The 23,541-nt window shown below is 39.3% G+C and overlaps 1 protein-coding gene across 7 annotated transcripts in view; it reads right to left on the bottom strand.

The window, feature by feature from the left end:
• Positions 1–23,541, bottom strand: part of Elavl4 (ELAV like RNA binding protein 4) — an 85,273-nt gene that overhangs the window by 21,118 nt on the left and 40,614 nt on the right. For all 7 annotated transcript variants that reach the window (XM_033767504.1, XM_033767505.1, XM_033767506.1 and 4 more), the window contains one exon: positions 596–699. In XM_033767504.1, coding sequence (XP_033623395.1) covers positions 596–699 — 104 coding nt within the window. The remainder of the gene's footprint in view (positions 1–595; positions 700–23,541) is intronic.

The raw sequence follows: 23,541 nt of genomic DNA, 5'->3' as shown, positions 1-23,541 counted from the left end.
TTTTATATTGCTAGAATATGACTATTTCTTTTGTTCCTATACTATGTTCTCATTGATTTTATAGTACGTGTCCCTACTATACTAGTGTGCTAATTTTTAACTGGCTTTTCCTTTCCAATTCTTGGTTAGGACAGTCCTCACCATATTTAGGTAAAGCCAAGTTACTCAGCTTAGTCCATAAGGATTCCTGACTTGGACTTTCCTACCACTCATCCTAATCTTCTCATTACTTCCTGTCCAAATTTAGGCCACACGCTTCATGCCTTCATCTTGTCTCAGCTTTCCCTTGTTTTGCTCCTAGCCTCTTTACAGCCTCAGGCAGACAGGCTCTTTTGGTGGGGTCTTGAATCTCAGACACCTCATCTGCCTTCTGAATTGGAGGAGGTCCTATAGATAGTCCTTTCCTTTTACTCAGCTCTCACCTTCCTTTTTTTATCCGCTTGTGTCCCATGCTAAGTAGTAGACTGGGCAACAGATGTTCTTTGAATAAAAAGGGAACACCACTTCTGGCTCCTGCATAGGCTGGATTTCTTAGATACACAGAATGAATTTAACCAGGGCCTCCTGAATCAGGAGCCAGTGTATCACCTCTTACCTTTATGGTTTTGGTCTGGAGTCTGAGTCCATTTAAAGTGTTGATGGCTTTCTCTGCATCCTTTGGATCAATATAGTTAACAAATCCATACCCTAAACTCTGTCCTGTGGAAACATTAAAAAGAGAGAGAGAGAGACAGAGAAAGAGAGAGAAAGAGAGAAAGAGAGAGAAAGAGAGAGAGAGAGCTCAGTATCTTTACAGAGGCAATACTTTCCAATGCAGTGGGTCAAAGCCCTCTTCTGGTGTATGATTCTTTTACACCAGGGTTTATCTCAGATCGAGAGGTTTTCAATTCCTCCATCTCTCACTTTGGTTAGTCTTTAAATTCACAGGATCTCCCCAAGCAAAAAAATTTCCCTGCATATCCACACCCAATGTATACAAAAGTCTATATAACCAGGAAAAGTCAGGACAGCATAGTAGGAAGACAGCAGGTGCAGTTGCTTAAAAGAGACATGAACTAGCATCCTGGTGCTTTCTCTTATCAGCTGTGTGCCTTTGTAGAGATGCCATTTAATCTTCCATTTCCTCCAGATCTCTACTCAAGATACCTGCACTTACCTCAGACACGTTTGAATTAGTAAAATATCATATATAAAAGTTTTACCAAGTACACTGCCTACAAAATAGTAGGTGTTTAACTAAGGACAGCACTGTTCTGCTCAGTACTATAAAACTGGGACAAGTGGTGGACGCAGTAGCTCTGTCTATTGCCTTGGTCATGCCAGTCACACCCACATTCAGAGGGATGTAGCAGGATCTGAGCAGCAAAAACTAGAGACATTTATAGTGAAGGATGCAGGCATAGCCAGAATTTAAAGCAGTTTCTACAAATCACTCTTTGCCTTCCTCATCCCCTGAGCCAAAGAACAATTAAAAAAAAAAAAGAGGGCGGGGGTTTCTACTGGAAAGAATTGGGGAGCTCCTAACAAAGGGGAGAGTGTGAACACACTCTCCAAAGAGGATTTAACTGCATTAGGTGGGGATAGCATCAACTTGTCTGCAAAGAGAGGTAGCAAGTGACAGGGCTCCCCCCTTAGTGAAATAAAAATAATGTGCTTGCGATCGTGCCACTGATTATAAATAGTCCATCAGCTCTGCCATGTGTCATCAGCCAGAAATATCATTAGGAAACTTTACATTTTCTGACATACCCTTTAAGAAACACAGAGCTTGTGGTGGCTGCAAAACCAGCTTGAATTTCCCAGGCAATGTTATTGATTTGTGGGCGGCAGTAGAGCTGAAGGGGAGGAAAATGACAGAACGTCACATGTCAGGAAAGACTGATTACATAAAGCTCTTTTTGGAGTACTGGGGCCAGGGCTGGGAGACAATACAGCAAAAAGCCTGCCATGTCCTGGTGACAGGAGCCCATTTCAGCAGCCAAAAAATATTTCCAACAGCTTCTGTTTTGCTGGTAAATGTCTGTGTTTGTGTTGGTTGTAGGAGGGAACCTGGGAAAACAAGTTGGGTTCTGGATCAAAAAATGGGTGACTCTGTTATCCTTCATAGGATGGAAGCAAAGAGAATCATGAGGAAACTCAAATGGAAAACTCAAAATGACAGTGCCTTCTATGTATCAGAGTACATTTTTATATTTTGGAAAAACAGGGTTTGAACATAAAGACAAAGGAAAAGTTTTGCCTGATAGGCCCTTCACCAACCAAAATTAGTAACTGAAGAAGGAAGACAGTGCTGAGCACACTCCAACTTGGTGGAAACTTTCTCTCTTTTACTGTGTAAGAGTAGAATGTAAGTGGGGTGTGTGTGTGTGTGTGTGTGCGTGCATGTATGTAGGAGAGAGAGAGAAGGAGGAGGAGGAAGAGGGAGAGCGATATGTGGATTATAAAACTCTACCACATGTTCTGAGAAACTTCATTTTGCACATGTAGAAATACAAGAGCCTCATTTCATTGGTTTAAAAATATCATTTATCCTAAATTAGGCACTACCTCATCAAGCCTAACTAAATTCACCTAATTAAATCTATTTTCATCATGCAAATTTCTCAGTCATATTTACCTTATATATGTTAAGAAACCTTAAAAATTGTTGTACTAAAATATTCTCATTATCACTTAAAAAAAGTCATCCACCAAGTTGAGCAGCTTTTAAAGGGAATTTTAAAAGCAATTATATCAATAATAAACCTTATATCTAAGTTCTAGGAAACTGGTTAGATGGCCCATTTTCCAACCCAAGTTAATTTGTGTAAAATCAAAATAGAATATGAAAAGGTAAACAAAACACTCATCATTTATCTGCAAACATTAGACCTAACTGACACTAAAAAGCTCCTATTCAATCTATGTGGAGAAATATATCAGGCTTACCAGTGGTGCCTGTTCCCAATATACTATCTCTCTAAGATTGTTTGTATATTGATGGAAATTTGAAATAAACATAGCGAGCCTAGCTTCTACATTCTATCTCTGTTTTAGACCTTTGTACGGTGGAAGAAAAACACACTCAGGCTCAGGTCTTAGGGAAGTTCCAAAGGTCAAGTGACGGAAAGGACTCCTGCCCAGCAAGATAAATCATATCAACCCACCTGCCTATGAGTCCCAAATCCACCATCACCTGCACTCCTGACTATAATTAGTGCTGTGTTGTTATCATCATCTGCCCTCAGCTTAGAAAGACTGAATTTAGCATCAAGAATGAAGGTGCTTTGAGGAAAACCGAAAATTAGATGCATGCCATTTCAGAAAGGAAGGGGGAAGAGGTAGAGCTTCTTCTTCATATAAAACAATGAACGGTAAACTCTAAAACGGGGCACTGCATTGAACAAGAGGATAGAAGAACTTGCCTGTGAATTGAAAGATAGAACACACACTGGCAGCACAATGAAACACCTGTGGTCAGCCTAGTTCACAAGCAGGTTCTCTTCACTTGCTTCTCACCATCACAGGAGGAGTCCAGCTACGTCTAATCAAAATATTTTACGGATCTGGTTTTCTCTTTTAAAATGCCCTACGGAAAATTAAATCTCTAGACAGGAAACATAAACACCCAAGCCTCACCTCTTTAGGAATTGTTTAAGTAAAGGGGAGAGTAAAAGGAGGAAAAAATTTAGTTTTTAGTATTGGTGGCTATATTTTGGTGGTGGGTTTTGGATTTGCAGTTCTATATTTAAATTTACACAGAAAACTATAGATGAAACATATACAGAAAGAATACCAACACTTTTTCCATAAGGACCAAAGAGTCACCATGCTGGGAGGGCCCAGTGGACCTGCTCAGGAGCCTAGAGCTAAGTGTACATGAACCTACATTTCATAAATACTATTTTCTTATCATTGTTTTTATCTTTTTCAAATAGCTACCTCTTCTCCCTTTACTATCAGTAACTAGATTTGGTCATACAGATATTAAACGGTGTTTTAAGAACTGAAAATTAAAACAACTTTACTTTCATTTCCAATTTATAAGTTTATTTTTTGGCAAGTTGAGCAAATAAAAAATTATCAAGATTACATTAATTGAATTATATTTGTTGAAAAAATAAGATATGAATTAAAGACTATCTGCAAAATTTAGAAGCTAGTGAATATCTGGCTCCTTGATGCCAGCATGGCCTATAACCCTTACTTCTGATGAGTCCCGAATAATCCTGTCCAGCTGGCATAGGTGAGAGGACCCTACTTAGCATACATCTACTAGCAGGAAATATATTTATGGCAGGCTGGGATGAGAATTTATAATTCAGAATGTAATTTTCAAGAGAAAATTGTACATAACAGCTACATTTAAAAGCCTTTCGGTATTTTGGACTAAAGTTTACAGATTCTTATTTTGAATAAGCTATTCTTCTTCTTTTTTTTTTTCCTGGTGGTATTTGGGATTGAACCCAAGGCCATAGTACTGAACTACATCCCCAGCACTTTTAAAATTTTGAGACACAGTCTCACTTAGGTTGCTAAATTGCCCGGGCTGGGCTCAGATGTGCTGTGCTCCTGCCTCAGCCTCCCAGAGTGTTGGGATTAAAGGTAACGAAGTGTTCTTAAATCTGAACCAAATATTTCTGTTTTTATAAAGCCTAGGCATGTATGCACACACATGCACAATGTGTTCTCCTAGTATGACAAGGCAAGATCTTTATTCTCTTAAAATAATTTTTATATTTAATTTCTCCCCTAAGAAACCAAATATTTCACAAGAACTACCTTACAAAAGTTTCCATCCTTGCACATAGTAGGTACTCAAAAACGCTTAATAACTAAAAGAATCACTGTAGGTATCTGTATTAATCTTCCACTTCTGGAAGTATATGACCAGAATGTTTTGTACATTTGTAGGAAAAAGGGGCAAAGAGGGAGTATCTAGGGATTCATTTTGCATTTGTGAGGGAGGAAAGAACACAACAACACACTGACTCCAGGGACTGGAAAACAAAACACAACATCCTGGGTAGATTCTCCCCCAGTACAGATCAGGAGAAAAACAAAATTCACCCCTGCCCAAATTGCACAGTGATTTTGAATTTACAAAGTGCTTTCCCATCCACTCCACTGAATTGATTGTTAGGACAATCTCCCGTGAAAAGAGAAAAATCATCATTACAGATGGAGAAACTAAAGCTAAAAGAAAACTGCACTTTGCCCAACATCACAGAGCTGACTCACATTCTAGATGAGAGGGTAGGCATTTTTTTAAAAATGTGTAGGGTAAAATAGTAAACAGTTTAGGTGTGGTGGGTTCCATGGTCCTTTTTATGACAGCTCTGCCACTATGTAGCAGCTAGAGACAATATATAAATAAATAGTATGGCTGTGGTCCAATAAAACTGTGCCTAACAAACAGGCAGCAGGCCTAATTTGGCCCTTGGGCCATAGTTTACTCAACTCCTTGTCTAGATCTTTTGGGTTATCAAGGTTATATTCACTGAATTATCTTTATGCATTTACTGTAATCACAGTTACCTCATTTGAATTAAAATGTTATTTATTAACAACTATTTTGAGGCTCAGAAATACTTGAGGCATTTTTTTAATCATCTAAGAAAAAGTAAATTATATTTAGTTTGTGTTAAGCCCTTTTATTGTGTCTGATCTCCAGAAAGTGTACTGATCATAGCTATTTGAACATTTTCCCCCCAGGATTCTGGATAGAAGTAGGTTTTCTTTGCACTTATGGCCCTAGCGATTACTCTGATGCTGACATCCTCCTGGCCAACCACAGAAGGAACCTCAGCATTTCTGCACTGCCAGCCTGCACACTTTGCTCTTTCTCTCTCTAAAAATTCCCATTTTCTAGAACCCTAACAGTTATTCCCCTCATCTGCAAAACCTGAGGAGGTAGTAAGATGGGTGGTTGCTGTTGATGAAAATCTCTGAGTTGAGTAAGGAGGTTTTTGATCTGAACACACCCCAGAGAGGGTTAGAGAGATCTGTGCTTGTTACTGCATATATGAATGTGAGTGTGTGGCTCAAAACCACACTTGCTGTACAACCTTGGGTAAGTCAATTAAGCTTCATCAGCCTGTTCCCTTATCTGGGAAAATAGACATAATCCCTTAATCCTCACAATCAAAGGATCACTGTGAGGATTAGAATAAGTTGGGGACTAATAACAGCAACAATTTATTCAGTGCCACTTTGTGCCAAGCACTGTGAAAAGTGGCTTATTCATGTTACCTAATTTAATCCTGTGTGAAATGGGTTTTGTTGAGCCCATTGTACAGAAACAGAAAGTGAAGTTTAAGAAATAGTAAAGTAACGTGCCCAAAGTCAACTAGCAAATAAGCTCCAGGGCTATAACTTGAGTGAAATCAGGTCTGTCACAGCTCATGTTTTCTCTTCACAAGGGCTGGCCTTAGGGTAAGTGCTCAGCAGTGTGTGGCACCCGGTAAGTATGAAAGGGGCACCTTGACCCTGCACTGGGTAAGACTGAGGACACCTTGGAGTTTTGGAACACTGATGATTCTGTTCCTCTCACCCCTTCTGTTTGGGGTTTAACAGTTTTGGTCAGTCCAAATCTTGGTTTTTCTCCTGCAAACCCAGCGTTACTACACCCAACTACTCAGAGGAATGATGGTGACAGTGACGGTGATGATGATGATGATGATGATGATGGTTTACACAACTGTCTCAAACTAGGTATGATGTAAAGTCTGTTACTTCAAGTGTGCTTCCTGTACCAATATCACTGGTATCACTGAGGGATTTGTGAGAAACGCAGATACAAAAGTCCTATCCTAGAATTACTCAATCAGAATCTTCAACAAGATCCTCAGATGATTTAAAAGCTTAAGCCTGGGTGCACTGGGGACTTGGAGTAAGTCAGATGTAGGTCTGAATCTCAGCTTTTCTGCTTATAGCCATGTGACCCTGGCTTTTGTTTCTTGGAAAACTATACATCCAATTCACAGCAACAGGAAGAAAGGAAGGTCTTATGGGAAAGTTCTCAGAATTACTTCATTTATGTTATTTTTTTTGTCCCCCAATTTTGCATCCCATCTCTTTCTGCTTTGGAATTTTCATGTATAATACCAATATTCTTCAAGGGCTTATTGGGAATATGAGAAATGATAATGCATGTAAAGAGCTAGCATATAACAGATCCTTTTCCTTTTTTCCTCATACTATGTCAGATATGGCCTTACACTACTGTCTATGAGCATGTTGTCTCCTTGATGCAGCCCAAACCTCCTGAAGGTGGAGAATTTCACATAAACCAGTATCTGCTACATGCTAGACTCTATGGATGGGCCCTAGAATGATCATGAAATTGTTTTTGCTTTCTGGAAGCTTATGTTAAAGGAAACAACAGATCTAAAAGCTAATTATAGCCCAGAGAAAATAATAGATATTGTAAGTTCCTGACTTACGAACATTGTGAACTCCCACAGGTATGAACTGTTCTGCCCAAGTCGTGAAGTCCCCAAAGACCACCGAGGAGTCAGGTCCGATACAATTACATGAGGAGTTTATTGCAAGCTCGAACTTGGACCCTCGGGTGTCACCGTCACAGTGGCTTCAGACCAAGAGCCCAGACCCATCTTTAAGGCAGGCTTAAACAGGGTTGGGAAGGCTCTCCCTTTTTATAGATGCTATTTTTATTTTTTGCTTACTCTTGGATATTTGAAGGGTGCTGGGAGGGCACTTACGGAAAATTACTAGTACCTACGTTCACAGAATCAGTTCCCCTTTCTAAAGAACATTTGATTAATTAATTTCTATTCTTAACAGAACATGTGATTATCTTAAGCTGACTAATGCCAAGATCAGTTCCTATTGATTATCCTAAGCAGGGATAAGCAGGAGAGATTCAATTTTAGATTTTTAGATCATAAAAAGAGGAACAGAAACACAGGGAGACTGTCATACAGAATGAAATTATACAGAATGGAATTTTTGCAGCTCTGTTCTGGGCAAGGGGCACAGAGGTGGGTAGAGGGGGCACAGAGGGAGCCCACCTCTACCTGAAAACTTGGTCCTTACAGAACAAACCTCATATTACAAACATTCGTAGATGTGAATAAATCATGCAAGTAGCTCACTTGTCTGCAGGACACTGCCACAGTTGTACTGCTGTGTGCTGACTGTAAGGGTGACACAGTGTTCATTCAGAGCTCAAGGTGTCCAGAAGCAAGAGGAAAAGCAGTGGTGATGTGGAGGGGACCGCTAGGAAGCACAAAGCAATATATATATTGTATATTTGTGTCAAAGGTGTTTAAGACTCACTTTGTCAGACTTAGGAATAAATCTGATTTAGGACCGTTCTCCCAGAATGGAACTTCTTCCTAAGTTGGAGACTTACAGCCGAGGAATTTCCTCCCTTTCTTCCTCCTTTCCTCCCTCCTTCTTTTCTTTTTCTTTTGGCAGTACTGGGAATAGAACCCAGGACCTCTGCACTGGGCTATAATCCCTGTTTTTATTTTGAGGAGTGTCTTGCTACAAGCTAAGCTTGAACTAGTGATCCTTCTGCCTCAGGCTCTCAGAGTGCTGGGATTATAGGAATGCACCATCACACCAGGCTAGATTTTTCTTACAAAGCTACATAAGACAAACTATACACAGAGAGGAAGTGGAGACTTATTCGGGCTCAGCAGAGGAGGGCAGACTTCCTAAAGCAGGGGCATTTGAGCTGAGCTTTAATAAAATAGTAGTTTTGATAGGGTTACCCTACCAAAGGCAAGACATCCCAATTTAAGAGCTGAATCCAACACTAAATTATCATTATTATTACTTTCTTTTTTTTTTTTCTTTTTTTTTTTGTACTAAGGATTGAACTCAGGACCTTGAGCTTGAGAGACAGATGGCAACACCACTGAGCTAAATCTCTAGCCATCATTACTTTTTCTTGAGATAAAGAAATTGTTATGTAGTTCAGGCTAGCTTTAAACTCACTATGTAGCTCAGGCTACTATGAACTTGCACTTACAGGGATCCTCCTGACTCAGCCTCCTGAGTGCTGGGATTATAGCTGTGCACCACCACACTGGGTTCCAAGCACTAAATTTATTCCAGAGCTATTTATTGGGCATCTGTTATGAGCTAGGCAGCAGTTCCAGTAACTTGGAATATAGAAGAGAACAAAACACATTTAGTTTTTGCTATTACTGAATTTATACTTTGCTTGAGTATGTGGAAGACAGACAGGAAATACACAAATAAAACATAAAATTTGTCAGATGCTGATGAATTCTAGGGAGAAAATAAAGCAGAGACAAGGAAAAGGCAATACCAGAGTACGTTTGCAAGTTTTTGTCAAGATAGTCAGAAAAGACCTCACTGCTAAGATGACATAAACACAAAAACTTGAGGGAGAGGAGGTAGACAGTCACCCCCATCTGGGTTAAGGGCAACAAGGTAGAGGGGAATTCATGTGCAAAGGCCCTGAGACATGAACACTGCATGTTGGAGATGTGACATAAGTAAGGTTTCTGAAACCCACCGACATACTTGTCAAATGACTGGAAAGAACAATGGGCCATCACCATTTCTTCAAGCTGGTTCTACCATGTCACTGAATAAGACCTATGTGGAAACCACTCCTCAGTTTTAATCATCAGGTGCACACTCTCACAGATACACTATTTTAAAATAACCTCTCAGTATGTTTTGGTTCCCCATTAGGCCGTGAGCAAACTCGAGACCAAGATGATGTCTCATTTGTATCTATGCCCCACTATACAAAACGGTTGATGACATTACTGGGTATTAAGTAAATGCTGCTGGACGAATGACCAACTGAATATTATCTATTCACATGCCTACTTATATCTTCTTAATCACTCTCAATAATCCCACATACTACAAAGAAAGGGACATGAAGAACAGGAAAATCTTTCTGCCAGAGCCTCACCTGTGGCCAGAGGCAGCTGGCAAGAAATAGCGAACCAGATGTCATAGGTCACATCTGAAACACCTGTGAGCATTTGGCCTGTCAGAGAAAAGACTCTGGAGATGCTCAAAGCCCCTTCTAATATTGGAAAAGCTGTCATGGGCTCACTTATGTGGCGATCCAAAGGAGAGGATACAGATTAGAATCAGGATCAGGAAGTTAGGGAGAAAAGTTTTACTGTGAGAAAAGGAAGAACTTTCTAATAGTGATTTTATAAGGGGCTAGGGCTGCCTTATGAGGTGCACAGGGCCCCAGGAATAGAAATATGCAAACAGCCAGATCAACCTTTTGTCAGAGATTCTGGAACATTAGAGATCCTCTCTAATGCTAGGATTCAAAAGTTTTACTTATATTAGACTCTATGTTCACAGTTAGTTTTGGTTTATCCTGATTTCTAACTGAGGAAAACAAAAAACATAACAGGGAATATTTATTAAGCACCTACTATGGGCCAAGCACTTCACCTATATCATTACACACATTTTTGTAATCCTCTGAACCCAGTATTTCTAGCCTTTGCTTTACAGAGGAGAAAACTAAGGTGCAGAGGGAGCTGTAACTCACCCAAGGTTATCTGGCTAGAGAACAGCAGCCAGGCCCATCTGACTCCAGAGCCAGTGCGCTTTCTTCCGTGCCCCAGTTTCTTGAACATGTGCACATTTGCATGCTAAACATCTGTCCTGAAATAGCACAGTGGGCCTGAGACTGAGAAAGACCGGGTTTTCTAGCACTATCTCCAAGTCCTGTTCTTTCCATTTAGTTCCAATATATAACCTGAGTGTCCCACTTTCCTCTCTCAGGTTGGTTGTGCAAGTCAAACTGGATCTGATGCATCAGAGAATGCCAGGCTCGGGAAAGACTTCAGTGTCAAGGAAATGAGTGTAAAGACCAGTCAGTGTTTAGGAACTGAGGACCAAGGAAGGAGCAAGGTGTTTATGATCTAGCAGCAAAGTCAGACCTGCGTATTAACATGGATAGCAGAGTACGATTTGGTATTATGACAGTGAGGAGAGTGAGGTTTTCTGGAGGATGTGATGCTTTCGCTGAGGCTATTTTGAAAAGATTGATAAGAGGTAGCCAGGCAAGAAATAGTAAAGAACAACAGTCAGTAAAGGGCATTCCAGAAAGAGGGGACAATGTGACTGTCTATCCTTGAGGAGGAGGGGGAAGGACTGCCACAAAATTAATAGCTACTACTTTCAGGACACTGGTTGTTGATATCAACCTGTGCTGTTAACCCATATCTAACTGAATTTGTCTTTAGGTGTGTATAGGAGTGCTACCTATACCCTTGGCAGAGAATCAGGAATTACTTAGGAATCCAAAATTCTGAGTGAGTCTACACTCAGCCAACAACACTGTTGAAAAAACACAGGACCCAGGCTTCCTTATTCTGAATATCTAAAGTATTTAAAACTATTTTGAGCCAGTTCGTGGTTATTTCCAGAAGCTATATTCTGGCTTTCTAAGTATACGTTATTTCCACTCATCACATGCAACTAGATAGCAACAAGGAAAGTGCTTGGCCCACATGATGCATTCAGTGAGCTTGCTGAACTGAATATATTTCTCAAATGGACTCAAGTTTCTTAAGGGCAGGGACATATGGGCCTTAGTGATCTTGGTATGACTGATGTCTGGCACATAGCAGACTTTCAATAAAACTATGTCAAACAGATAAATGAATGAATAGCAACAAAAAAGCGATCCTTTTTGAGTGCCATTCACCATACCAAGGACTTTATTTTGATCGTCTACTTCCTAAAACAATCATGCAAGCCTGGCATTATTACTGCTATTTAAAATTAGACTTATGTTGAGCAGCCTCAGATCCCAAAATGAATCCATCCATCTCCAAAGTTCACACAGACATTAGAATAGATGACTGACTGCAGAGTGTGTATAAACCCAACCATTCACACTGACATAAAACGATGCCTCTACTACTACGGCAAAGCGTACAGAAATTCAGAGTATAAACACTCATTTCCAGCCCTTCCCAAAACAGAAAGGCAGATTATGCAATAAGAAAAGTGAATTAACCAATTTTCAAAAGAGATTTTTCAAAATCTCTTTTGGTTTATTCTATAAAATAAGCTGTTTCAAATGCTAAGTTTCAAATGCAAATTTCAGTAATAAACCTCAATAAATAAAAGACCTAACCCGAGTCCTATTTTTCTTCTGTTTGTCCAGGAAAGAACGGAAATTCATATGATAAAAAGCCAGCATCAAGTGCTTGGTTCAAAACAACAACAAAACAACAAAACAAAACAAAACAAAAAAAAAAGGAAAAAAATATTCTAGGTAATGTACCAGAGATATCAAAAGCCTCAATGACAACTATCTCACCCTCAGCATTTATTACACAGAAAGAAGGAATGTTGAGACGGATGAACCTGGGGCAACGAAAGGCTCTTAACCGAATTATGTTTATAATATTCTTGTAAAACAGGAAAGAATACATTTAAGTATTTTTAACAAAGTTTAAAACAAAAAGAGGAGGATTTTGGCAAAATCTTAGCTGTAGAAGCGAACCAGAATTCTTAATTCCTTGTTGGCTTATTTTCACATGAAACAAAAGTTAGGATGTCAGACACACAAGGTGGGCACCCAGAGGGGAGCAAACCAATAGGTGATTCCAGATACGCAACTGATGTTAAAGATGGTGGGGTTAGCAACAAAGGAAGGGTTAGGTAAAAAATTATGAGGGTATAATAAGATTACTGACATTGAGAAATGGGAAGAAAGGAGCTAAAGGTGTAGGGAAGGTGGGACGGGTAGGGGAAGGGTAAAAGGGGAAAAGAAAAAAATGTGAGATAATGAAAAGATGGAAATAAAGTGTTTGTAGATGGGGAGGGGAGGAAGGAGTAAAGGGAGGGCAGGGTAAGGGGAAAATATGAGAACCAAGACTTGTCATGTAGAGGTACTAGATCCCAACAATGAATGTAACTGTACTGTATACCTAAAATGTACCAATAAACTCAATTAAAGCTGAAAAAAATTATGAGGGTTATACTAATTATGTACAGTGTGATTAGCTTTGGGACAAGATAAGATTTTCTGTGGGTGAAATGTCTGTGGGTGAATCGAACTGTGGTATTTAACACTAAGATAACAACTTCCCAAACTCCCACCAGTCAACATTCTTACCTAGGCATGAGAACGTTCCTGATACGAGATTTAGATTCAATGAGATAAATTATGTGAGAGGGATTGGCACAAAGTAACGCTTCATAAATATTAAAAGAATGTAAATCTTTAAAAACTGCTTTTATTCAAAGTAAAAGAAAATTCAAAGTTTTCACGGAAGGAGATGAGATAAATAACTTGCCTGTGCAGAGATAAATCAGGATATCCAGTGTTGGATGGAGAAGGAGTTTATCTGAAAACATCCATCTGTGTGTCCTTTCTGAGGTATGGGCTTGGGGTTCTCTGCCTCAGAACAACCACTAACAGTTGTGTGACATGCAAGGACAAACATCTCTGTTCTCTTCACCAAGGAGTCCACTGATAGTGAAATACCAGACACGAAGCTCACCACAGAGGTCTGGCAGCTTAGTTTGATTCCAACACATTTTTTTTTTAAAGAAAAAAATTCCACATGCAAAGACAAAAAAACCAAGAAACAAAAGTACGTTTTTAAAAATTTGTTTGTTTGCTTTGTTTTTATCACCAGTCGGCTTGCAGGTAGGAAATACGAAAATGAAGAAATAATAAATAACCCCCAAAATAAAAGAATTCATGCAAAAATAAGTCTGTGGGGTTGGAACTGAGGAGGAAAGTAATCTGTTTGTTTTTGTTTTTGTTTTCTAAAAAGCTGAAGGAATCTCCAGAATGGTTACACCAAGCAAGAATGAGCAGCTGTGGTACACTGGTATATGTGGTAGATGTGAAAATGAATATATGCAAGATTGCAAAATGTGTACAATTAATGGCTCAGCTCTTTTTTTAGGCAATGGAAAATGAAATGTCATTCCAACAACCAGGACACTAAATGAACCTATGGTTTTAATCATGCCCAGAAGGTGCTCAGTGCTCAGAAACCGCCTAGTGTGAGACAGGGCTGTGCTAATGCTAGAGAAATGGACCCACATAGCACCACCGTCTGTGTTTCTGCCTGACTTTCCCGGCACACTAAGTCTCCACTTGCCCACCTTCATGCAGCAGAGGATCTAACACCTTCCTTAATAAAGGAAGGAATCAAGAAGGAGCTACCCAAAATTGGCCCATCTCCCTCCTCCAAACATATCCCTCTTGGAGTCATTCTTCCCTCCTTTTAAGTTTTATAATGCGTGTTAGTACAAACTCAAAAAGCAGTGATAAAAAGAAACTCCTTAGATTGGTTCACTTTAGTTTTCCAATTTATTGTGTCACAGAACTCCCTTTCAAAAAAACATTATTACGGGTGAAACATCTTTGGAAAATTTTTTAGACAGAAATCACAAGTGAACACTACCCTTTGAAACAGGACTGATGCTGTCTGCGGATGTAATCACTCTAAGGTAGGGAATCTCATCCCCAATGCTGAGCTATATACAGTTCCTGAGATAGCAGAGGGGCCATCAGAAAATGAGGAGAGCATGCCAGAGAATACTTCTAAGGTCTTTTTTCACTGTGACAGTCTGTGATTTTCTTTCTCAGAAGAAATCACACAGTCCTGATTCTAAGATAATCTACACACAGGACAGAGATGCGTAATGGTGAGGGGAGTCAGATACCTGAGGGCATGTTTTCACATCGGTACTAGTTGTACAAGTCTAGTTCCAGCTCACTGTGTATTGGAAGTCAGCATGAAATGAACTCAAGAAGATAAGCAGAGGTCCCCCACCTGAGGTGGGGGGGCATAATTCTGTGGCTTCATGGATACAGAGCACACACTTACATGTAGACAGAGGAAGACCTACATGCAGGATCTACATTTAATTAACTAGGCACATGATGACCCTACAAAGTAGTATAGTATAGCAAATAAAAACAGAGGCTTTGGAGTCAGACATACATGGGCTCAGCTGTGCTCTGCTACTTAGATTTGAACAAGTTACTTAATTTTTCTGAGCCCATCTCCTGACACACTGAATAGGGCTAATAATAATATCTACACTTCAAAGAACTGCTATAAGAATTATTCTACTGCATGTGTTTACTGAGTATCTTACATGTATTAAAGCTCACAATAACCTATCAATATCTGTATTTTAGAAATGAGGAAATAGACACAGAGAGCGTGAAAATTTGCCTGTTACACAGCTAATAATGATACTAGCTAGGGTGTGGATGCAAGCTTGCTGGATTCCAGTAAGTCCAGGACATTCCTCTGGAAGACAGACACATACATATATATACGGACACCCTACACCTTTTCTTTCTATCTCTCTCTTAAGAATTTGATGTTTTTGTTATTAGTTTATTACATGGTAAAGTTCAAGCAGGCAGCATGCAGACAAGAGCTTTCTAAACACAAGGATCCTATGTAGCTGCTCCAAAAACAGAAGAACAAATTCCAGGCTGAGAAACGTTCGTTCATGCTGAATGATGACTCATAACCGCTATTTTCACAAACAGCCTGCTAATTAAACTTTCTTATGAACTCTGTTAACCAATTTTTCCAAGGCATGGAGGAAAAAAAATCATCCATTATAGACCGGAATCCAAAATCTAATACTAACAGCACAAGTAGGATCTGTGACATTGTAATTTGATCAGTTTAAGCATTAATAACAGTTAAGACACTGCTGTCTGAAACAGTTAATCAGCTTTTGCTCAGATGTACTTAGATGACTGAATAAAACATCTGGAAAGCAGACTAGAAAGCAAAGCTAGTTTATCACAAGGGGTTGACTATTTGCTTTACCTCATAAATCCACTGCTTACAATGTCCTCTGCTAGGTGACCACAGTAATATGCTGAATTGGTTTATCTTTTTTTTTTTTTTTGGTACCAGGGATTGAACTCAGGACCTTGGGCTTGAGAGGCAGGTAGCTGTACCACTGAGCTAAATCCCCAGCCCTGGTGTAGCAGTTTAACAACTTGCCAATATGTTAGCAGCCTGTATGATTCACAACACTTAGTAAGGTGAGAAAAGCCAGTGTTATCTGACTTTATGGGCAACAGCCCAAGGCAAAGGATATCTTGATGAACTCAAAATCCTGCAGCCAGAGCCAGAATGAGAAATTGGTGGGTCCTTTATATTCTCATATTTCCACTCATAAAAGCAGTCTAATTCTTACAATTTCAGCAATTATCCTATTATTTCAAACACTGAACTAAAAGCTTTCACTCACAATCTTGCAGAAGCACCAAAACTGGAATTCATTCCTGTTACAAAGTGTCTTCACCTATGTCATTAGTTTGAACTCACAAGTACCATCTGAAGAAAGCACTGGTAGGATTCCTCTTCTCTACTGAGGTCAAAGAGGGATAAAGTGACTTATGGGAGAGCACTCACTCATCTCTATGTCAGTCCGGGATGGGCAGGGTTTTCATTGACGTTCATGTCCTTTCTGTTTAGTTCAAAGTACTATTTTGTATTTCTTGAGCAGGAAGTGTTTGGAGGTGTTATGGCTTGTGTCTAGATGTCCCTCCAAATATGCTCATAGGTGGAGCTTTTTGGAGCTGGCTGGATCTAGGGTTGTGATGATGAACGTTTTAGAGCTTTTAATGAATACAAACAGTCCACTGTGGCATGCGTCCCATAGTTTCGCCAATGCTGATCTAGTGTGTGTGATCCTGGGATTAAGAATGTGTGATAACTAAATTGGTTTAGCATAGTACTGGGTGTGGACAATGGAAACCCCACCTTAGGTGTGGGTGGTACAATTCAGTAGGCTTATAGCCTGGATAGACTATGAAGGAACAGAAGGACAGCAGGTTTGCTGCTTGCTACCTTCTGCTTGCCATTTCACGAACTATCTCTCCTCTATGACGCCCCTTTCATGAAACCCTGCCTTGGAGCCAGCTGACTGTGGATTGAAACCTGTATGGACTCTGAGCTGAAATAAACTTTTCCTCCTTTAACTGTGGGTATCGTGTATTCTGTCTCGACAAGGATAAAAGTAACTAAGATGTACAATGTGTGTGTGTGAGTACTGGCAGTGTGGGGCTCTTGACTGACTCTCAGTTTTGCACTCTGAGGGTGCACTGGAAAGCTTCCACTGACTGGTGAGGGGCACTGGGAGGACCAAAGGTGGCTAAGGACTAGTTCTGGTTTCTTACTTCAGGAGTAGGAAGTGAGAATGACATTCAAGTTTCTTGTTTAATTGTCTAGCTCAGGGTTTTCAGCCAGAATTCAAGGAGGGACCTCTCATCACAAAGACGGACTCAGAAGACTGCTTCAGTTCAGATGAGCAGGCAAGGAAGGCCTGCTTTAGAACAACCTCCTTTGGCACACACTGTTTACACCTATGTTCATGAAAACAGGGACTCCACCCAGGCAGCTTCTTTGCTTCACTGTTACTGTCTGCTCTGGCCATAAAACCAAAACAAGTCAATCAATCCCAAAACGGTAAGAAAGAAAAAGAAAATTTCATGTATGTAATTTCAGACTTTATATATCCCACCCTCTATTATAGCTGGCAACTGTCTCCATCCTCAAAATCCTGTATAATGAGAGCAGGGGCTACAGTGAAGGCGGTAGGAGAGGGCACGAGGCTGGGCTCCAGGTTACCAAGGGAGAAAGGGATAAAGGTTGTGAACATCTGCTTTTCCTAAATGTGAAGAAAACTGAGGCCACCTGATCTGCGTTACTTCTCAGACAAGTCACATTTAATCTACTAATTTTCCTCTGGCCTTCTTGTACCATTCTACATCAATTTCTAGCTCCTTAAGAAAAATCTACAAGCTATTTAATATTAGTTCTTTTTCCATATTATTTTTTTGTTTGTTTTTTTGAGATAGAGTCTCAGTATGTGATTTAGGCTAGTCTTGAACTCATTATGTAGCCCAGGCTGGCCTCAAACTTGTGGCAATCCTCCTGCCTCACCCTCCCAAGTCCTACGATTTCAGGTAAGCCATCATTTTCTGTATTATGTGCCAATTCAAATAAATTTTGGATTGGGGGAACATATAAGTAAATAAGCCATCAAGAAAAAGCAAGACAGGAAATAAGCAAAGAAAAGTGAGAGGAAGAAATAGCAAGGAAAATAAGACATGTCTTCTTGCCTAATGTCTTTGAGCTGCCCTGGCATCATCTTTAGTTAGTATAAAAAGTGCCTAAGGTTCGGGGGTTCTGCTGCCTGCCTTGTAAGCACAAGGTCCCAAGTTCGATCCTCAGTACAAAAAAAAAAAGAAAAGTGCCTATATTGGATATTTCAACAAGTTAAAGGAAATGCTGAATATAAGAGCCTCTGAAAACAAACACAAAGGGCTAATCTTTAGGATTTGGAAATATACTAGTGTATATTTCATACTTATATCACCAATATAATAATTTAATGTTGTTCAAGATGTCTGTAGTGAAAAATTCCATTAGCAGCTCTAAGAATTAGAGTTATTACCCTAACTTGCTGTACCCACTTTGTATTAGTAAGGCCTTGCATCTTACTAGACATTCAACTATAAAACAAGAGGCAGGCAGAAAATCAAACTTATAAGTCAGCAAGAAATTGAAGCACATGCTAAGAGCGTCAACTGACCTCAGTGAGACAGTGATTCTAAGATCACAGATGTCAAGAGAAGTCTGAAAACTGTAAACCTCCTTGTGTGTTAAGTAGGGATATTTATCAGCAAAGTGGAAGGAACATAGGCCTTAACACTTATTAGCTGTGACTTTGGATGAGTTACATTACCTCTCTGAGATATTATTATTTCACTGAGGCAGAGTATACTGACATCCCATAGAGTATTCCTGGCTGTTCTATTTACTGTTCCTTTATAAGGTCTGTATCAGTCAGTGTGGGGTGCCAATAACAAAATGTTCTGGACTGGATTATTTAATTCATATTCTCACAGTTCTGAAGGCTGGAGGCCTAGATGAGGGTGCTAGCATGGTTGGGTTCTGGTAAGGGCTCTTTTTTCAGGTTTAAAAGTGTCTTCCTTCTCGCTTGATGTGTACATGTACAAAGAGACAGAGAGCTCTGATCTCTCTTCCTCTTTTTATATTGACACTAATCTTATTGAAGTCTATGTTTATAACCTCATTTAACTTTATTTACTTCTATAAAGCCCTATTTTCAAAGAGAGTTACACTGGGAGCTTAAACCTCAACAAATAACTTTTGGGGGAACACAAATGTTCACTCCTTAGCAATGTTTCTATAGCTTAGTCAGCTGTTTCCTCAGCACAGACTGGTTGACAATCTAATTTCTGCTAAGTTCAAAGCCAAGTTCAAACCTCATTATTCTTTGATGTTAGCTCTGAGAACCCCAGTCCATTGTCATCTTTTTATCCTTTGAATGCTCATTGCTAATATTATCTTCATCTTCATTCCATACAGGTAGAGAGGTAAAATATAGAAAGGTTATAGGCTTTGTAGTTAGAGATCTAATCCTACTCACCAGCTAACTAATGGACTTGACTTCCTCATCTGCAAAATGGGGTAATAATTACGGATCATCATACAAAATATAAAGCTTCAATGTGAAATATCAGTAACACTGCACTTGAGACACAGTAAGCATTCCATCAAATCTCAAATCTCATTATATTGTTTTGCATCCTTTTATGCTATCTTCCCAATGACATTAATAGTTATAGTCAGGAAAGGTGAGATTAGGCCTTGGGGAAAAACAAAACAAAACAAAACACTCCTACAAAATACCAAAGGTGTCCCTTCCAGATTTTTGGGCTGATGGAGGGTTCTGTTATTTCTCCTGTCCTCCCTTGCTCACTGCCTCAATACCACAATGTGAGTACAAACTATGTCTTACCTTTTTGGCTTCCCCCTAAACCCTGATATAGAATTTAAGAGAGATAAGAAAAAAGAATAACATTTATTTCATCAGAGAGGGGGAGGGAGGGAGGGAGGGAGGGAAAAAGGGAGAGAGAGGGAGAGAAACAGCAGACATTAAATAAATGCTATTGTCTGATTGAAAATATTTCACAAATGTAAAAGCCTTATACAAATATATGGTCTCTATCTAAGTTTTATCTTTTTTCCAAACTAGAAATATTTCCTCCCATCAAAGCTCAATTTTGGCACTGCAACAAAATGAAAAGGCAGTTTGAAGATCTTCATTTTTATAAGGAATAAAAGTATATACAGAGTTCCTCAATGAAAAGCAGTAAGGGAAATACAGAGTGAGGGCAGGGGTGAGGGCAGAGTGATAAAAGAAATCACCAGTACCACACCTTTCAGAAGACAAGAAAAAAAAAATGAATTTTCCATTTCAAAAGCACTTTTCTCCTGCCCCAAAATTGATGAATTGCATTTTTTAGATAATGTGTGGAAATTTCAGTTTGACATTACCTTCCTGCTTAGTTCCTAGTCTCAGTCAACCATGCCATTCTACAAAGAAGGGAGGAATGAGTAGGGGGGGAGAGAGGTGTATGTGTTAGGGGAAGGAGAGGAGGAGGAAGCTCAGTGAGCAGGGAATTGGTCTTACGAATCAAATAGTCAGCTAAAGCACAGAAATAGAAAATCCTTAAAATACCCAGACCTGATTCACATCCTAGGTAAAAATCCTTTGAGACGTCTCTCCTGGGATGTGAGAATACTTTCCTACAGTTATCCGAGTTCGGAAGCAGGGCAGAACAGTCTGCTTTGGAAGAGAAGATGAAGGGAAAGATAGCTAGGAGGCAAAATGAAACCATACCTGGTCTGGAATCCTCACTACAGCCATCCTGGGGAAAAACTGTGTTGAAAAATGCATAATGTACTTGCATAAACCCTAAACCTCAGAGCTCCACTCAACTGTCAAGTCCTAATTAGGAAGAAAGGAAGGTCTCTGATTACCCTTCAGGTATATAAAAGCACAATGATTACATGGTTTACTGTCTGCACTTAATGTTCTGCTGTTCTTCAAGTTCCCCTTAATAAAGCAGACCCCTATTTGCCTATTTTGTAATCCTATTAGGCTGCCAAATCTCCATACCTAGAAATTTTCCCTTCACCCCCAGCAGCAACCAACTTACCCATTCCAACTCAACACATCAAAACTTTTTATTCTTCTTTGTGGAATATGTATGAATGCAGTGAAATGATAAATAAAATGATAAATGAAAATCTGTCTGATTCTCCTCTGAATTCAGGAGATATATCACACTACACCAGCACATTTTTCGAATCAGAGCAAAGTATGCTGATAAATACCACTATTTTTTCTACTTTTCCCATCACTAACAAATACTCGTCTGATGTGCAAGGAAGAAATGTTCGTTTAGTTAATCAACATCTTGGGATTCCTTTGGCTATGCCTAATTGTGGCTGGGTTTTAACTACGCTTAAATCTAAGGCACCAACCATTTCAATATGGTGTGTGAAAAATAAAGAAAAGGTAAATACAGTGAAAAGTATTTCAAGAAGGGAGAAAGCCAGAAGTTAAAAACTACTCCAAGTCTGTCTTCTTTGTTCAGGTAAACAGTGACCTGCTTAATTCAAATATTTTATTTTTTTAAAGCATACAGTGCTATTTTCCAAGACAAAGGGTTCTGGGATCTGGTTATGTTTTCTTGTACTAAAAGTTTTCGTTCCCTAGGTATACAAGCTGTATTGGCTTATAAAGGGGAAGGAATCAGCTTAGTATTTGGGAGGAAACTGTTGGAGACATAAAATTTGTGTTGTTTTACACACAATTAGTTAGGCAGCACTGGATTTAAGTCATACTTGGAAGCTAAGTCACCTTGTGTAAGTTACCTAATTTCTTTATCTGTAAAATGACTCTCCTGAGGATTACATGAGTCTCCACCTAACTGATCTCAGCACAATGCCTAGCACATACTATCTGTTCACTTAGCACTGGCTATTTTCCCTTTTGTAGTGCTGGGGATCAAACCTAGAGCTTTGCACATGCCTGGCACTCTAGTACTGAACTGTATCCCCTTCCCAAGCACTGATTGGCTTTACAATTTCCAAAAAATCCCGATTTACTATTTAAATGACATACTATATTTAAGGCATTTAATACAGTGCCCAGAGCACATTAAGACTCACAAAAACATGCAAAGAAATTGCTATTATTCTTGTCTTTGCTCTGTGCTATAAGAAATCATGTTAATACACTCAGCTTATGGCTGACTACACATTTCAAGAATAACTTCAAAGCACTGTCATATTTTAGGATTTTCAGAGCCATTTATTATTTATATGGTTATCTCAGAAGTAACCAAATTCCCATAGTGTTCCTATAAGTCCAATTCCTTGAAAGCACAGGAGGTAACATAAACAACCCATGATCATCTGCCTTTCCTCTCCTCCTTACACCTAATAGGTTTTCACTGTGTGTCAGGTCTCCTGGCCTGGAAACTCTAATAGATTCTCTCACCACTGCAGTCCATGTCCCACATCTCACCTACTGAGAGAGATATACCAGATTATTAGCACTTTCACGAATCTGAGAAAGAACAGAAGTTACCCCATGTCACCACATCAAAATGGAATTGGTTTCTTTAATTAGATAGGAAAACCTCCATATAAAGGCAGGTGCAAAGTATTCACCCGCATGTCTACAGTAATGGAGAGTTGATTTTCTTCCCTTGTTCTGCTTTTTCTGCCAAATGATAAAATTAAGTAAGACAAAGATGCGATTTAAAGGAAAAACAGAGAAACAAAGAGATGGGATTAAAAAGATGGGTGGTGTTAAGAAATGTCTTTGTCCACTGGGTGTAACTCTAACCAATATTATTTTTTGGCATGCTTAATTTAATTTGGAAATGTTGTTTCACGTTAGACTTCTGCTTCTCAAGATGCATGTTCCAGACCTACTTCCTTTGTCCAGAGCACAGAAAAATAGAAAAAAGTTTTGTTGTTCAACTGGAATTTTTCCTGTTTCTTGCTTTTATTTCCTCTATCTAAATCCTAAACCCATCTTTCTAACCTTTCTCAGTACTTCCAGCTACCGAGGGCCCTACCTTGCCCAATCACCCACAGCAATTCCTGTCTGTCTATGTACTGGTCTCTCCATATATTTAGTATTGTAATCAATAATGTAGAGTTTGGACTGATTTGGCTTCAAAATCTCTGACAGCTTTCACCTGCCTGAAATGGACTGAAAACTACGCTTAAAAACTGCAGTGCCTCCCAGGTGTAACAATCCCCAATTTGAAACTATACTACAAAGCCACTGTGATAAAAACAGCATGGTACTGGCAAAGAAATAGGCCTGAGGATCAATGGAACAGACTGAAAGACACAAAAACAAATGCAGATGTACTCAGCTACCTCATCTTCGACAAAGGAGCTCACCATCCTCAGTGGAGGAAAGATAGCCTCTTTAATAAATGGTGTTGGAAAAACTGGATATCAACCTGCCACAGATTAAAATTAGACCCTTATCTTTCGCCATGCACTAAATTAAAATCCAAATGGATTAAAGATCTAAATATTAAAACAGAAACATTAAACTTGCTGGAAAGTAAGTTAGGCAGAACTCTGGAAGACATTGGTATAGGAAAAGACTTTATGAACAAATCCTCAGTAGCACGGGAACTAGCAGAAAGAATCAACA

The sequence above is a fragment of the Fukomys damarensis genome, unplaced genomic scaffold (assembly GCF_012274545.1).
Source record: "Fukomys damarensis isolate Sample0158 unplaced genomic scaffold, DMR_v1.0_HiC HiC_scaffold_23, whole genome shotgun sequence".
NCBI lineage: Eukaryota > Metazoa > Chordata > Mammalia > Rodentia > Bathyergidae > Fukomys > Fukomys damarensis.
The sequence above is the reverse complement of the archived record's forward strand: the minus strand, read 5'-3'. Positions and strand labels throughout refer to the sequence as shown.